At 33.3% G+C, this 18,947-nt stretch overlaps 1 protein-coding gene across 1 annotated transcript in view; it reads right to left on the minus strand.

Annotated features, from left to right (window-relative positions):
* The window catches only part of LOC111064395 (poly [ADP-ribose] polymerase), a 33,107-nt gene that overhangs the window by 5,631 nt on the left and 8,529 nt on the right, over positions 1 to 18,947 (minus strand). The window contains exons 7-15 of the mRNA XM_039439887.1: positions 18,362 to 18,457; positions 16,995 to 17,161; positions 14,193 to 14,341; positions 13,680 to 13,746; positions 10,198 to 10,411; positions 7,832 to 8,039; positions 6,175 to 6,291; positions 4,574 to 4,798; positions 2,063 to 2,287 (exon numbers count right to left, since the gene is read on the minus strand). Of these exons, the coding sequence (XP_039295821.1) occupies positions 2,063 to 2,287; positions 4,574 to 4,798; positions 6,175 to 6,291; positions 7,832 to 8,039; positions 10,198 to 10,411; positions 13,680 to 13,746; positions 14,193 to 14,341; positions 16,995 to 17,161; positions 18,362 to 18,457 (1,468 nt within the window). The remainder of the gene's footprint in view (positions 1 to 2,062; positions 2,288 to 4,573; positions 4,799 to 6,174; positions 6,292 to 7,831; positions 8,040 to 10,197; positions 10,412 to 13,679; positions 13,747 to 14,192; positions 14,342 to 16,994; positions 17,162 to 18,361; positions 18,458 to 18,947) is intronic.

The raw sequence follows: 18,947 nt of genomic DNA on the forward strand, positions 1-18,947 counted from the left end.
TATGCTTATACAGTTGCTTCAATTTATCATACTTCTTAAAAAAATTAGTCGAATTATTGATGTTGTAGAACTTCTCCATAATAAAAACATTGTTTTATTTGTCAATTCCACTTTTATCAAACAAAAGAGAATTATGGTACCCTTTTTTTAAATTAATGTAAAATAATCGATTAAAAAACACAAATAAAAACTAATTAATTGATTAAAACACAAATTAACTGCGTTTTTAATCTATTATTTTATATTAATTTCAAAAAAGGTTACTATAATGCTATGTTATAAATAAAAATAAGTAGCCCTGAATACATTAATTTTAAGAAGATCCATCAATAAGAAGATGTATCCATTTTTATCAATTGAAATACAGGACTGCAGTTTCGTGAACACTTGTGAGCAAATGCTTTAGTTCAGCTGAAGATATGTTGGTTCCAACACAAAACTGCAGTTCTGTAATTGAATTGATAGAAGTAGAGCTGACAAATGAACCAGTTTTTTTATTATTACAGCCTACTTATTTAGTTCTATTGTGATCTTATCAGACATATGATAAAAGAATTTATTGTGTGTATGAATTAGAATTAGAATATGACGTTGTCTGTAACTATGATCAGTTGACTGACAATAAAATGGTATTTTATCAAATTATCAAATATCAAATTCAAGGTAGAGTTATAGCCTTTGCTGACGATACAGCACTCCTTTTTCAAGGAAAAAACTGGGAAGAAGTGTTCCAAACAGCAGAGATAGAACTAACAAAAATCACTAGTTGGTTAAGAAATAATTTATTGTCATTAAATTCAGAAAAAACAAAATTTTTATCTTTTTCATTAACAAATAGCACAAAACCACACATGACAACAATGAAGCTTCATAATATATTGTGATAGAAATAGTAACAATAATTGTAATTGCCCACTAATAGAATGCTCTGACAATATAAAGTATTTAGGAATAATAGTAGATGATTCATTGAAATGGAACAAGCACATAACATATACAACTGCCAAAATAAGAAAGCTTATATACAAATTCTATCAATTAAGGCGTATCATAGACAAAGAAATGTTAAAAACTGTATACTTAACATTAGTTGAATCTCTTTTAAGGTACGGTCTGTTAGTTTGGGGTGCACCTAACTTCAGTTTTATAGATCCATTATTTAAAACTCAAAAACGCATTTTGAAAATAATGGGAAACAGGGAAATCCGGTTTCCAACTGTAGAATTATTTATAGAAAATAGAGTACTCAGCGTTAGGCAATTGTATATATTGTTGTTATTAGGGTATATGAAAAAACATCAAAATAGGAACCATATCATAAATCATAGCCATAATACTAGAATAAGAGAACGTTACAACCAAGAAGTACCAAGGATGAATACAGCATTTGGGCAAAGATCACTAGGATATTTAGGGCCTACAATATCTAATAGAATACCATTAGAAATCAAAGGAGAGGAAAATTTCAATAGCTTCAAAAGAAAAATTAGACATTGGTTATTCAGTATTGGGATACAAAGTAGTGAGGAACTAATAGTAAGTAGGATTTAGATTTAAGTAGTATTCTTTTTAAATAAGGTAATTTATAGGTAGAAAATAGTACCTCGGTTTAGTATCTTTGTACTAGGTGATGCTTAGGGTAATAGATATAGTTTTAGATTTTTTGGAATTTTTGTATTATCTGTTGTAGCATAAATTAGTATTAATTTGATGATAACCTCGACACATATATTATATAGTGAGGTATCATTTTCTAAACCCTGAATATTGTTATATTAAAAAATATGTAATATAATGTAATGTATGTTGAATTTATGAATAAACTCCTCTGGATGTGTCGTCCAACATCCAGAGAAATTATTATTATTATTATTATTTATTTATTCATATTATCTTTTGAATAGGCCTACTTGATGCTCAAATTTTCTCGGGTTCCTCCAAACAGATTGATAGTAAACTTCAAGAATTGAAAAAAATATATTATATAAGAATGAGAAATATAAATAACAATTTAATAAGAAATAAGATTACATTTTTAAAAAATCTCAAGAAGAAAACTCACATCCAGAATTTCTAGTTTGTACTGCTGATGGGTGGCGGCATGTGTGTTGGTGACATACTGCTCGATGATCTCGAATTCCTTGCAGGCTCGCTCCAATGCCTCGATGTCAGCGTTAAGCCGGCCGTAGTGCGCGTCCAATGTGTGTTGGCCTTGCTCCTCGCCCGAAGACAGGAAGCTGTAGGCTACCTGCATCTCTAGCAGACTGTCTAGCATCTCCATTTTCGACTGCAAACATCACACACACAATAAATCACAAATTGAATTAGAAAAATTACCAATAAATCACGAATAGAATTAAGACTCAATAATAAACCTATTTGTGTACCTAATTATTTATTTATAGCACATAACAGAAGACACTTTAAAGTTTTTAATATAAATTAAAACAGGAGACATATAGATTGAAAACACTTGAAAACTTACATTAGAAATGAGGGAAATTTTCGGAGACTGAGTCTCCTTCCTCAACCGAGCAGAATGCAGTTTTGATTCAAATATATGTTTGATCAGTTTTTGATTCAAAACTGCAGTCTGCTCGGTTGAGGAAGGAGACTCAGTCTCCGAAAATTTCCCCCATTTCTAAGGTAAGTTTTTAAGTGTTTTCAATCTATATGTCTCCTGTTTTAATTTATAATTATTTATTTATATACATTTATAGATACAATATAATTCTCAACTATGAATGATTGGGGAAGGAACAACAGGCTTAAAGCCCAATACTGTTCCTTTCCCAAATTCAGATAGAAATTGTCCAAAAATAGGTTATGTTTACACTTCATGATTTTTGTCCAATTTTGAGTCCAAAATATCTTTAAACAAGGAATTTAGAATTAAGGAAAGTTGAAAACCAAATTAAATAAGAGTACTTCACTAAATCATCACTAATAACTGAAAAATACTGTATTAATAATTTAAAATGTCATAAACTAGCAGGTAACCCGTGCTCCGCAAGAGTCTATTTTAAAAATTGACAAACTGAAAACTTGACATAATGAAATCTTGAGGAATTGAAAATAGGCTTATAACCATAGAGTAACAATAGCGTAAGTAGATATCCCATGGTATAGGGCGTTTATGTCGCAACTTTTACTGTTAGCTCAAGCCGATTACTGTCGATTTTTACTGTTTTGACCGGGTAAGAGTGTAAGAACGGCACACTATGAGAGACTACCAGCGTCATAAAGCTTCACGGGAAAGAACTACGTGGACTATCGGCTTGAAATAACAGTAAAAGTTGCGACATAAACGCCCTATACCATGGGATATCTACTTATGCTATTGTTTATCTATGCTATAATTATCCTGGGTTAGTTAAGAATCTATAAGCAACATTTCAAGTAAATCAGTCCAGTAGTTCAGACGTGAAGATGCGTCAAACATAATTTTCCTACTCCGTACGTGTATAAGCCAGTCCTTTATTATAGTATAGGTAGTAAAAAAGGACCTCCTATATACCAGTATCCTGATCCTTGTACTATATTCGGGTTTCTTTGTGTTTTTTGTTTTTCTCTTTGTATAGTTAATCTGTGGGAACTCCAAATTAAATTGATGAAATTATTGACTACTGAGTCCCCCGGGCTAAAGAACTCGCTCAAAATGCCGCTGATATTCTGCCAGTTGTTCTATAAATGCAGTGGTTCAAATGCATTGCCCAGGTTTCACAGAAGCCTGTTAAATTTTAATCGTGATCAAATGCCACGATAACCAATCTGAGAAGACTTCTTTTTGGAAAAGCCTTTTCTGATTGGTTCTCTTAGCACTTAATCTTTATTACAATTTAACAGGTTTTTGTGCAATCGGGCCATATTAATTGCATGCAGTTATTAATTGCATGCATCATATCATCCAATGCAATTAATAGTCCAGCAGACATCTGGATTATAATTCGTAATTATGAATTATTACTATAGTGAAGTCCACGTTATAGAGAATGCTATTTAATTCCATCTGTAATTGGTTGGCCGCTGTGGCTTCGTATAAAATGAGCGCTGCTATCCAGAGAATGTCAGATTGGTGTAAGGGTAAGCATTCCTGACTAGCAATTGGGAGATACCGGGTTCGATTCCCGGGCTGGCAACTAATTTTTGGATAGTAGTTCTCATCGAATTTCCATCTAGCTGTTAACCCTGTTGTCAATGTCTGCAGTAGAAGAGGTCTTCGGGGTGATTTGCAGCATTTATTTGGGATTTTCGTTAAATAATAATTATAACATTTTCTCCCGACTTTCCTCTGCTTTCAACTCGGTAAGGTTTTGATGATAGCAGCATAGTTGTTTACACACAGATATCTCGCCGACACGTCCGGACAGGACATAATTCACTCTGATGGACAGTATTAGAGGAGGCTGTGATTTTTAACAGCGCGAGGGCTACTGTTCACAGAACTACTAGTAATATTCACTCTAGTAATCAGTAAGAACTCGTTAAGCTCGTTCAATAAAAATGATAATTCATTAAACGTCTGGACATTTGAAATTTATCCTGAAATTTGTGAAATATATCTAACATTTACCTTAATCATTTCAATGTCGTCGAGCAGTGTGGGTTTATCTGCTCCGAAGAAATGTGGCACCAGGGTGTAGAACTGGTTGGTGGCTTCAATGAGGTAAGGCTTCTGGTTCACCTTCAGCTCACCGTCGTTCTTTTCGATCAACCCTTGTAATTTCGACAGCACCGAGTAGGCTTTCAAGATCTGATACTTGCTGATTTTACCCAGAGGCATTTTTTCCAGGTCCAACTGTAATCGAACGAAAAAATCAATGATCAAATGAATTATCAAATTTTAAAACGAAAACATATAAACCCAGAGTTTAGATGCTAAATCTTCAGTTACCAGTAGAAAAGACAATATATTTAATTCATAATTGCGTGAAAGTTTATTTTAGTTAGTTACAGATTTGAATAGTGAAGGAAGAATACTGTTTTAATGCCATATAAAGGTAGGCGCACACAGATCGTCATCGGACGGACGGCACGCATCGGACGGATCGGACGATTAGATTTGATGCATTGTTTTCAATTGGAGTGCGCATACCTATCCCCATCGTATAGATATGCGCACTCCAATTGAAAACAATGCATCAAATCTAATCGTGCGATTCGTCCGATGCGTGCCGTCCGTCCGATGACGATCTGTGTGCGCATACCTTTAGACAGCATTCAATTAATCGGAATATTTTTCATTTACCAAAGCATCCAGTAGTAAATACAACAATATATTGTGTTTCAGACAACATATTTCATAATTGCATAAGAGTTTATTTTAGTTAGTTGCAGATTTAAATAATGATGGAAGAATCATGTTTTAGTGTGATATGAGGCAACAATCTTTGATTAATCCAAGTATTTTTCATTCAACAAAGCTTCCAATCTGAGAATGCATAGCCTATTTTATTTTGAAACTTATCTATCATATACATAATATGGACTGGAATAAGAGAAAACTCTGGAATAAGCAATATTACATTTGAATAAGCTTTGTTCTCTCAAGTGAAAAACTGTGTTCACCTCGGATAAACATTTCATCATTTGACCGTCTCCTCCATACTCCATTGTCATTGATGCTTCCATAATCTTCAATGTCTAATAATCTTCCTTTCGAAAACTTTCAGTTTGGTGGAATCAACTGCAGTTAAATTCCAGGTTTCTGAACCGTATGTGATTATTGGTCTTACCAGTGTCTTGTAAATTTTGAACTTGGTTGCTCTAGATAGTGAACAAGAGGTAATTAATTTAATATTCGCAAAGTAGGCACGATTTCCAGCTATCAATCTCTGTCTTATCTCGTCACTCACTTTACTGGCACTATTCACGTCAACACCCAGGTATGAGAAATGTTGTATACTTTTAAAGGACCATTCTCCAGCTTCCAAGTCATTTACTCTCCGAGCAGCATTTCTCGTTATTATCATATTATGTCAAAATTTTCATAGATAAACTTATTTTTGCTTTAGAATTTAAAAATCGTGTAACTATTAATCAGAACTATTAGAAACAGATTTCCATAGAGAAACTTTTATTTGCCATTCAAATTTAACACAAAATGTTCATTATAAAAACTTATTTAGGCCTAAGAATTAAAAAACAGAGTAACAATATTAATAACAATCTTACCTCAAATTCGACCATGGCTTTCTTCATGAGGTTTATATCAAACAGCATGAGCAGCAGCTCTTGGACTGGTTTACTGAGAGACGAATTGCTGGCATTTAGAGAGCTCAGTTCAACATCCTATAAAACAGGAAAACACAAACAGTATTAGAGACACTCAATTCAATAGAGTTAATTATAATAAAGCAAGATACTAAAGAATTACATCACATTACTTCACTCATTCGAATAACAATATATGAAATAAATCAAATGAACAACTCACAAAAAGTGAAATAATGAAATTTTATTCCTTTTTACAAAAGCATAGACATTTTTCAAGTCGAAATAGAGGTTATATATATAATCAATCCCAATTATGCAAGACTACATTCTACAGATCGTAGATTATATCATTACGGTAAGACTATACATAATATCTTTTGAATTTCCAAGTATGTATCAAAATTCAGAGAAGCTCCAAGCAGGTACAAAAAATATTTGAAAACATCAAACTACACTAGGAAATGTTTTTGTTGAAATGTTTGACCTCATTAAGCATATCTTCAAGTACTTCCATCATATTAGATTTTTTATCACTATAATTTCATTTCCAGAGTATATTTTAATTTATTGCTCTTAGTTTTCTTGAACTTTTGCATCCAAATTCAGTTTTAGATATTTGTTTGTCTTTTTAATTAATTTCAACCCTTCCCTAAGTTCTGATGCTAGCATAGTCTTCATTTTTACTCATCTTACGTACCTTTTGTTTAAACAAAAATAATTGAAGATATTGCTATTTGATGGCATCTCCCACATAGAAATTTCTCGGGAGTGTCTTTCTCAGTAAATTTAGAGATTATATTTAGAATATATATTATTGTAAGTACATAATTGTTCTAATTTCACAGAAGCTATGTTTTCTTTTTTGTTCGTACTTTTGTTCACTTTCTTTACTGAAGAATAAAATTGATTATTATTATTATTCACTACACGATTTGATGTTTTTTTTTAATATTGACATCAGACTTACATAACTTACGTTATAAATATAGATATTCCTCACTTTCACCTTGATTGAATTGCATAGTTATTATATATTATAGTTTAGTCTACCTTGTTATAAATTTTCTATTGAATGTTAATGTAATATTATCGTTTTATTTTTTGTTACTCGTCACCAGCATTCAAATTATGGGTTTTCTGGTGCCGCCACATGAATGATAAAAAATATATTTCTAGTTCAAAGAATTTCACATTTGTAATATGTATTTCTAGTTTAGTTTAAGCATAGAAAAACAATAGCATGAGTAGATATCCCATGGTATAGGGCGGCTATGTCGCAACTTTTACTTTTATCTCAAGCCGATAGTCCACGTAGTTCCTTTCCGTGAAGCTATGTAACGCTGTTAGTCTCTCATATTATGCCGTTCATACACTCTCACCCCAACAAAACAGTAGAAATCGACAATAATCATCGACAGTAATTGGCTTGAGTTAACAGTAAAAGTTGTGACATAAACGCCCTATACCATGGGATATCTACTTACACTATTTTTTCTCTATGGTTTAAGTATAGTTTAGTTTTAGTTTTCATGTATTTCTAGTTAAAAGAATTTTACATTTATAATTTGTATTGTTAAAAAATACAGAGTCAACAGATTTGAATTGTTGAAAATACCTGATTGTTATCGCTATAGTCCATGTCCAAAATGTACATTTTTCCGGGTACTTTTTTGAAATCCTTGTGCGTTTGCCACATATTACCGGACTTCTCCTCGAATAGCGAGGAGAACTTGGAGATCGCCTTGTCCAAGTCCGAATAGGATTCTACCTTATCGCCGCCAGTGGAAGTTCCAATTCTACCCCAAGAACGGAACAGCCAATACCTAGAAGAAAATTTATAAAATTAAAATAAATATTGACTACAATCATATTTTATCTTGATATCACCTTGAAGTTTATCTGGATTCTCCTCTATTTTCCAAGAATCCCTTTCACTAAAGATTACTTTCAACTCCAGTATTATTTTTGTTGCTGTTACTTCTCCATTTTTATCACTATTCATTCTCTTTACATCAATTTGTTATTGTGGGAATTTCTCCAAATTAAGGTGAGATAAACGCGATATTGTCAAATCCACATAATTTGTTTGGCTTGAATTTTATTGACCGAGCGAAGTGAATCTAAGATTCAAGTCGACGGTTTGGCATTTCTCTTAATGTTTAAATGTTTACATGTTGCGCATTTACGGCGAAACGCGGTACTAGATTTCCATGAAATTTGACAGGTATGTTCCTTTTTTAATTGCGCGTCGACGTATATACAAAGTTTTTGGAAATTCTGCATTTCAAGGATAATATAAAAGGAAAAAGGAGCCTCCTCCATATGCCAATATTAGAGTAAAAATCAGACTATAGAATTATTTATCATAAATCAGCTGACAAGTGATTACACAGATGTGTGGAGAAGCCAGTCTATTGCTGTATTTCCATAAGGTTTATAGTTTCAATCAGGTACTTGTGGATGAGAATACTGCGTGAGGTCTACTGTTCACAGAACTACTAATTTATGTAACAAAGAACACTGATATAAAAACATTGGTAGATAAAATACTAAGGCCCGGTTGCACAAAAGCCGGTTAAATTTTAACCGTGGTTAATTCCACGAGAGCCAATCCGAGAACGTTTTTTTTGAAAAGACGGCTTCTCTGATTGGTTCTCATGAACTTAATCACGATTAAAACTCAACCGGCAGTAAGGCAATCTTTGTTTTATTTTTTCTTCCAAATTTAGATGATGACACAGTTCGAAGAGTAGGTTAGGCTTCATTACAATATTACCACTTACAAGCTACATTTGAGTGGATGGTTATTAGAAATTGGCAGGGATGCTGCAGAGCAACTGATTCAATCCGCCTATACATTTAGAACTTGAACCCATGGTGAATTTGCCATTTCTAATGAGTACTATTATAGCCATTAAGCTACTATTTATTATATGTCTGTATATATGCTACTTATATCTAGTATGGATTTTTTTGTGCAATTTATATCCTTTGATTTGTTGAAGAATTTTTATAAATTCAATTATAATAGTTTTAATTATAATATGTACAAAACATGAGAACATAATCTCAATCAACTTGAAAGAACTCACTCTCCACTCTCCACTCACAGATTCAAGTCTTTGTGGAGAGTATTCACTGTTAAATGTTTAAATGATTTTTATAAATTTGTATTATGTTTTTTGAATAAATAGTTATTTGTATCATTATCTAGAGTGAAAAGTACTGTTTTTTCTCCCTCAGCAATTTTCCTGAGGGAGAAAAAGTATTTTTCGCTCGTGATGTACACATTTTTCCTCCATCTACATTTTTTTATAGAAACTGCAAATAAAATCATTCTAATAACTTACGTATTGGTGACAATGATTCCTAACAACATAACCTAAATCTAAAACCTAAAAACCGGTCGTCTGATTGGCACTGCCGATTGCGCTATCTATCGGCAAAAGTTGTAACAATTATATCAGCTGAGCAGCTACCAAAAATGGCTGACTCCAGATCACGCGGTTCAGATTTGAATTGCAGATCGAAAATATTTGTTGGCTGGTATTTTGAATAGAATGAAATATTTTAAAAATTGTATAAATTTTTATCGTCTACTAATATTAAGAATTTAATAATTATCATACAAACATATATTTCATGAGTTAATCAAATTTCTGGTTGTGGTATTGAATTCAGTTGACTCAATGACAGACACCTCTATTATGCTTTCTCATCTGAGCTCAGACCTTCTAACCTATTACAATGTAAGTTTCAAAATAGAGATGCCCCCATGTTATTTAAATGGAGTCACTTTTACTCCCTAGGGAGTTTTTCTGTTTTTTACTACCGAGAGCGAAAAAGTGACACTTTAGTATTAGGTTTCAGGGAGTAAAGTAAGTACTTTAGTCAGTAGGTGGAAGAAAAAGCTATTTGATTTGATTAAAGATACAGTTTAAATTACAGATAAAGATAAAAAAGATTATAAAAATAGCTCACTTCTTCCTCTTGCTATCGTTGGACTCCAGTATCTGCATTTTGTAGTACGAGTTCTTGTCTCTCTGAATATCAGTGAGTCCCAACACCACAGAGTAGATGTCTCCTCCCGACTTGTAGACATGTGCTTCATCCTGGAGGCCGCTGTCGGGGTCTACTGCGGTACCACCCTGTACTTTCAATTTCACCTTCGAAGAACCACTTTTCGAGTACATGCCTGCAAGATAAACATAGATAATTAACCCTTGAAATAGATTGGAACATGAATAATAGTTATTTGTGCAACTAGTGCGCAAAGTGACAGTTTGCTGCACCGAAAGAAACGTTTACGCACGAGCCGTAGGCGAGGGCGGAATGGTTTCTTGAGAGCAGCAGAGGAACTTTTCGCACGTATTTCACATTAAATTTCTCCTACAGTTACCATTGAATATTCGAAACGTGGTTGATTATGGGTAAAATGATGGCTGAAATCCATCAAATGTTTGTCTGTATAATTTTGTTATTATAACAACTTTAATTTATTTTAAACTTGATAATACAATTAAAAATTAATAATCAATAATTTATTCAAATTAAAAATTGAATTAATCCAATTAATTTGAAAATTTTTCAGTAGATCTCAATTTCTAAATATCTTTTCAACCAATCAATTCATGAACGAAAAAAATATTATTTAAAATAATGATTTATTAATGATATTCAAAATATATAATTTAATGAGTTCTCATTTTTTTTTTTTTTTTTTTTTTTTGAAAATCAGAAAGAATATAGATAGAACAAATTCAATTCACATTCAGAATACACGCCAACAATGACAACAGCTGATTGGCTGCAAGATAATACGCAAAGTATTAAGAGTACGCAAAGTAATACTTTGCGCACTAGAGCGGAAAAGTGATTCTTTGCGCACTAGCGGAAAAGTAATTCTTTGCGCACTAGAGCGGAAAAGTGATTCTTTGCGGCCTGCAATCAGTGCAGGAATGGTCACTTTTCAAGGTACCTGTAGGAAAAATAAAATAATACTGATGTGAACTCAATACAGTATATACAAGTGAAATATTTTTTTCATTTAGTAATGGGGTAAATATTTGAAACTAGTCATGTCTCAAAGAAACTCTAGTAATTCCATGAAATAGAACCTGTGAAATATGAAGGGGCGGTTTCCGAGCTCGGGATTCATCTGATTTCTAGACTTTAAACAGCTGGAGTCAGAAAATTGGCTTTCCGAAACGGGGCGTAGTCGTTGTTTTTATGATAATCTTTATTTTCTCATTAATTGGAAACGTTTTTCCTTGACGAAATGAAACATTCCTAAATAATGTTCCAATTAATGGTGATTTGAGTGTGATATTTTTGCTTTTTATTCTGTTTTTAACCGTAAAAATTTTAAATGTTATAGATTTCGTTGTTTTTTTAGTGAAAATGGAATAAATTTTAGAAAAGTGAAACCATAACCCTATTTCGGACATTTAAAATGTTATCTAAATTTGGGAGAGAAATAGAACAAGGAGTATCCTTAGTTTATCTCTCCCAATCAGTGCTACTTTTTAATAATTATAAATAAATAAATAAGTTTAAAATAGTTAAAACTTTACAATATTTTATTTTGTGTTCAATTTTCTAGTTTTCCGAAATTTAATTTGAACGTGGACTGTGACTACGCCCCGTTTGGGAAAGCCAATTTTCTGCAGCTGTTTTAAAGTCTACAACTTAGCTGAATCCCGAGCTCGGAAACCGGCACCTAGTAATTATAGATTTTAGAATTAATCTAGATTTTAAATCATACATTGGATAGCTAATTAATGATTAATAGTTGATGAAGATTAAAAAAAAATGTTCCTCAAACGAACTGATAATCTGTCAATAGATCGAGTAGCCCAGATCTGTTGAATTTTTCAATCAGAATCATAATGAAACTTTGAATCTGTTGAATCAGAATGAATTACAAGTAATGTAAACAATAAAATTTATAAATAAATAAACAAATAAATTGGTAAAATTGATTGAATTGATAAAAATCTTTGAATCTGTTGAATCAGAAAATGGTGAATATCGTAGTGAAGAAATCTGGAAAAGTAATTCGACTAGGATCTAGGATCCGGATTCCAGATTAAGACTATAGCCTATTTTTTCATCTGTTCCATAATTGTTAAGTTAATCAGAACGAGTGTAATATAACATACAAGAGTAATATAATCCTACGATATTGCAACGTCGCAGTGAGGCCTAGAATACATGATTGGTGAAAAAAATCAGCTGGTATTTTTTTTTTTTTTCAATTTTTTTCACCAATTATGTATTAGATTCTAGGCCTACACTGCGACGTTGCAATATCGTAGGCCGCGGTCTTATATTAGAGGTGGCTATGGTGTAAGTATCCTGATTTTGAAATAGTAAAGATAGAGAATAACGCCCTCAAACAAGTAAAAAAATTTAAATACTTAGGTAGCATTATTTCAGAGGATGGAAAAGACAAAGAAGACATAAAGCGCCGTATAAGAGAAGCCAAGGCCATTTTCATCAATAAACGGAATGTGCTTTCCTCCAAAAGTCTGAATTTGGATTTGAGAAAGAGACTTATAAAGAGTTGTATCTGGAGTATTGCACTATATGGCTCAGAGACATGGACTATCGGTAAGGCGGAAGAAAAGGCAATTAATGCATTTGAAGTATGGTGTTGGAGGCGAATGCTGAAAATAAAATGGACCGATAGAATAACAAATGAAGAAGTATTTCAAAGGGCTGAAGAGACACAAAAAACTCTATTGAAATCTCTTAGGGACAGACGGCATTCTTGGATAGGACATATTATAAGACACAGCGAATTCACGCTAACAATACTGGAAGGTGCAATCAGTGGACAACGTGCTCGTGGAAGACCTCGGCTACAATATTTGAAGCAGATAACCCGGGATCTTGGGGTCCAGAGCTATACCCAACTAAAACAGCTGGCTCTGGACAGACAAAGATGGAAAGCTGCCAACCAATCGGACGATTGAAGCAGAAGAGAGATGGTGTAAGTAATGATCGATATCCATATTAATCAAAATAACTTGGAATCGTAACAACACTTATTTAAATGCTGTAAATATGAATGATAAAGACAATTTTCCAAAATTGAATAGACTTAAAATGTTGTCAAAAATCCACTTTAATTAAATAAGAATTAATATTTGTCTATTCAATTATGGAAAAGTTCCACAACATCAACATTCACGCTACAAACTTAACAATTTTCAAAGTCGTTAAAATCTAAAAAAAATAGAATGAAAGATAATATTATAATTCACATTACACTTGTAATTGAATACAGCACTTCCAAATTACTTTTCAACAAAGTAAGTAGTAATCATCAATTCAATTTATTCAAATACGCGTACTAAGTAAAGTCAATGAACTGTATTCACAAAACCGAGAATTTAAATAGTAGAATTTTATTCTTCACTTCAATTTTATCCTTTCAGATACTAAACGTTGATACTAACTTTTTGCTGACTTCAGTGCCTGTGATTTCGTGTGTTGTTCCAGAGTTTTCTCAATACGTTTCTTGGGCTGTAAACAAATGAAACATAACAAATAATATACAATTAGAAAAGGCAAAAGATATTGATAAACTTAAAATATGCTATACCAAGATTAAAAGAAGTAAAGTAGATTCATAATTCGTATGTCTTCGAGAAGTATATATTTTTGCTGGTGGGGAGTGCCTAGCCTGAATATATCATTTAAGCCGTCAGTTATATCAGAAGTGAAAATGAAATAAAAACACTCTCAAATTCTACAGTTTTGTATAATGTGTGCTTTTATTTCATTATGGAACGGTTCTACAACATTGACAGTGAATCAGTCGAATTTTTAAAAAATAAAAATGTTTTCAAAAGCTATGAACTTTTGTTTTCCAATATTTAGGAATTATTCTAAACTATTAAAGCTATCAATAAAAAACATAACCGGAAGAAAAAGTGTTCTGAAGAGTAAAATATTGGAGATAAACTCACATTTTTGCCCCAAGACACAATCGACGACTCCATAATGTGATCACAAATATCTCCTTTTGCACATTTATCGATAAATTCAACAGGAACCACTTGGATTCCTTCAGTTTCCAGGAATGATTTTTTGTCTTCGCTTATTTTTGCAAGACCTCCTAAAAAATACAATTCAAATTTCATTAATTTAACAAAAAAAGTTTACTAAAAACAAACAGTTGACTATAGTCCGAGAGATATTACTTTTAACATTAAGAGGGGAAACCGATTTCTCCAATGTACCTAGACTATATGTATTCTAGGTACCTTGGATTTCTCGTTGCACAGTTTGTAGCAGGGCTCTCCAACCTAAAGCCCGCGGGCCACATCCGGCCCGCGGATGGAATTTGTCCAGCCCGCCGAGAGTTATTGCAACAGATCTTTTAAAATATATATTTATACGCATTTTTGACAACAACTGTTAGTACTCTCCTCTTACAAGCCACTCCATTTCTTAATAAGTGTAGAATTAGCTGTAAACAAGCAGCGATCAACCATTGCGAGACATTAGCAAATGGTTCAACAAGTCAAATTCCAAGTACATTCTTGTTTTTGGCCCTCCAAGCCTCCCTAGAATTAACAATGTATGGCCCTTAGATGAAAAAGGTTGGAGACCCCTGGTTTGTAGCATGGACAGAGTAGTGGGGAGGAGTAAGCATTCTGCGCACAATTGGATGCTGACACAAAAGTAGGGAGAATGCAGTTAGGTAGTGAGAGAGAAGGATTAGTGAAGGAAAGAGCATGGGCCTCTCGTTCTTTGAGAGAGAGCCGTGTAAGAAGTAATATCTCTCGGACTTCAGAGATTGATAATGATGAAACTAGTATCTCAAATTGTTTTAATAAATCAGTGGTTTTCACAATATCAAGCCGTTTTTATTCAAATATTGCAAATTGAAGATCAAGAGTTAAGATAAATAGTACGAGGGTGAATCAAATGAAAACCTTAAAAGTGCTGTAAAGTTCCGATAAGTTGTAGGATTGATCTGGTAGTTGGCAGGGATGTTCGTTGAAGCTCACACAATGACTACCAGGTGAATCAATGACCTTGCTACACGCAACCAGCAGTGACTTCAGTTACAATATGGACGCCCTATTATCAATATGCACCGCTTTAGAACAACTATCAGTCATTCGTTTCTTGAGCAGTGAGGGTGTCAAACCAATGGAAATTCATTGCAAGATGACAGTATAGTATGGTGATTCATGTTTGTCCAGAAATAAAATTACCGTTAACCAGAAACAAAAAGAGCAAGTAAGGAATGGCACCTAGCTCATCGCAAAAACAAAAAACAAATACGAACTGCAGGAAAACTCTTGCTGACTCTCTTCTGCGATGTGAACGGAGTAATTTTGGAGTATTACTTTGACAGGGGAATGACAGTAAACAGTACTTCTCATTCAAATCTCTTGAAAAATCAACTTTGGCCAGAAATCAGGAGTAAACGGCGAGGACTTCTCACTTCAGGTGTGTTGTTACAGCATGACAAAGCCCGACCACATACGGCCCGTCTCTCAGTTCAAACTATTCAGGATTTGAATGCCTTATTGGCCCACCATATTCTCCAGACCTCGCCCTAGAGATTTTCATGTGTTTGGAAACCTTAATGATGCAATGGGAGGCAAGCATTTCCAAAATGATGAAGAGGTGAATACCGCGGTGCACGAGTGGCTACAGGCACAATCAAAAGAATTCTTGAACGTGGTATTCACGCGCTTCCAAAGAGGTGGAACACTTGCATAACATGTCTAGGAGACTATGTCGAAAAATGATAAATGTAAGTTTTACCATAGATAAACAATAGCATGAGTAGATATCCCATGGTGTAGGGCGTTCATGTCGCAACTTTTACTGTTATCTCAAGCCGATAGTACACGCAGTTCTTTCCCGTGAAGCTGTGTGACGCTGGTAGTCTCTCATACTGTGCCGTTTATACACTCTCACCCCAACAAAACAGTAAAAACCGACAGTAATTGATAATAATCGGCTTGAGATAACAGTAAAAGTTGCGACATAAACGCCCTATACCATGGGATATCTACTTACGCTATTGCTTAACTATGGTTTTACCTAGTTGCCAGAACAAATTATTTATAACACTTTTAAGGTTTTCATTTGATTCACCCTCGTATAAAGGAGAAAATGAGTAGAGTTATAAGATAAATTACTAAAAGAAAGAGAAAAGGGAGAGGCAGAGAGAAAACAACAATAATTGCTTCATCCGTAAATTGAATTTAACCGCCGTAAGATGATATCATCTAACAGAAAGAACCCATGAACGGATAAGAAGACAATACGGAAGTCATTTTACAGTGATTAAATTTAATAGACTTACGGGCAACCGAGGAATATACTGTGGAACGTTGAAACGTAGTTTTCTTCTGTAAAGTATTGATATGGTTTAAACATTGAAAATAGAGAAAGTTAATATAATAAGATATTTTTTATCATTTTATTGATTTAATGATACACAATTATTATTTTAGAATAATTTGGTGGAGGATCAACAGGCACAGCCCAAAACTGTTTCTCCCCCGAATTTTGATTTATTAAAAAGTCCAGGTTATGTTTTCTCCACTTTATAAAATTTTGTCTAATTTTCTCACCAAACACTTGAAACAAGATATGGATTATAGAGAAGGTTAAATCAAGATATGGATTATAAAGAAGGATAAAAACAAGAGTACTTAGATATCAAATGTCCAGTGTTCATTATCAAATAATAAAAACTAGAAAAGAATAACTTTTGAAACTTGATGAAAAAAATGGCTGACCTTCAGTAGAGATGACAGCTGCCAAATTTTCATGTGCTTTAGGCACAACTTTTCCACCCAACTTTTCAACTTGAATTTTCAGTGAAGATGTCTTCTCTTTCGGTAGACCGCTGATCATGAATTCCATTCCTTTCATGGGATAGGACCTGCCGCTCTTCACTTTGGGCCTGAAATATTACAAATAAAATCACATTTCATAAAAAAAATATAAATGAAGATTCAACTGAATAGGTCAGACACTTTTCAAGGATGTAAGTTATAACCAGTATGCAGATATAGCCACTGTGATGCGAGTTCGCAGGCTGAGGTGGGCAGGACACCTGATACGAGCTGACGATGCCTACCCCCCAAAGATGGCAATAAAAGGGAAAATATATGGCCGGCGAAGGAAAGGGCGACCCAGAACAAGATGGATAGACGTAGTGGATAAGGATGCAGTAGTAATTGGGGTGCGAAGATGGAAAAGTGCAGCGGTGGACAGAGATGCTTGGAGGCGGAAATTGAGGGAGGCTGTGACCCGCGCTGGGTTGTAATGCCAAATAAGAAGAAGAAGAAGAAGAAGTTATAAAGAGACGTTAAGATGCTGATAGAGATCAACGCTAGTAGACAGTCTGTCTGCTAACTTTGGATAGAAATGAGTGGAAAGGCGTTTAGAAGGAGGCCAAGGCTCTGAATGGACTATAACACCAAAGAGTAAGTTATAAAATAGAAAAGTAAAAGTTATAAATTTAAAAGTTTGATAAAAGTAAATAAAACATTCAATTTTTGAGAGCAAAAGTTCTCAAATTTTGAAATTACTGAATTGAATGAAAAGTTTTTCAGCGTGCTAATCGTTTAGCTTTCAAGTTGTAATCTATTCTTCAACTTGAGTTCGGTTTCTAGAGCAGTTATTGAATCTAATTAGACATTAAATCTATAAGTTTCAGTAGATTTAGTAAGTGTCCTAGAAACTGAGCCTAAGTTACTTCATAGTTTGTTAAACAGGCGATTTTGGAGCATGAAAGGTCTCATTGATACATCATGCTATTGTAATATGATGGTTTTAAGTGTAAAAGTACGAAGAGCCAAAAAAATGTAGGAATCTTAATTAGCTATCAAAATTAGGGAAAGAAACAATTTTCGGTTAATACTGTTAAGTATTACTTAGATAATATCTCTTTGATAATATGCACTTGTAAATAAATATAAAACAATATTTTACATGAAAATAGATAAACACGTTCACTTTTAAACGTCATAACAGTTTCAATGACAAATAAAAACATGTTCAAAGTGAAGTAGCAACAAGCAGTTCTTCATAGAAAAAGACATTTCAGAGTATATCAACTGTTCACTTCAAAAAAATTTTTGCTCCTTATGATACTTACTCGGATCCATTTTCCTGTTTTGTGGAAGAAGAGCTAGATGTCGAGGGTGTACTTTTAACAAACAGTCTGTCAGCCGTCTTGAATTTGAGTTTCGCCCTGTTGGAGAAATATTAGTTATCTTCAATTAAAAACAGAGAAAAACCATATAAAATTGAACTGCAATAATTTTTCAACTAAAAACACGACTACAAAAAAACTAATGAAGAAGTGTGCCTTGTATTTGATTTTCGCCCTGTTAGATAAGTTCTTTAAAAACAGAGAGTAACCATCTAAAATAGTACTATAACAATTTATCAACAAAGAACACGAATATTGAAAACTAATAAAGACGGTGAGGATGTATATATTTGAGTACAACCCTGATCGAAACCTTGTATAAGTCTCAATGAAATAAGTGAGCTAAGGTAGACTGTAATTGAAAGTACAAACAGATTTAAATTATTTAGATTCTTCAAAGGTAGTTGAAATTAATAAAAAAGACACTATTTTATTTTTGTCAACTCCACTTCTATTAATTTGTTTTAATTGTAGAACAGCAATTTCGTGTTGAAACCAACATATCTTCAGCTGTAGTGCTGTACTAAAC

This window comes from Nilaparvata lugens, chromosome 13 (assembly GCF_014356525.2).
Source record: "Nilaparvata lugens isolate BPH chromosome 13, ASM1435652v1, whole genome shotgun sequence".
NCBI classification, from domain to species: Eukaryota; Metazoa; Arthropoda; class Insecta; order Hemiptera; family Delphacidae; genus Nilaparvata; species Nilaparvata lugens.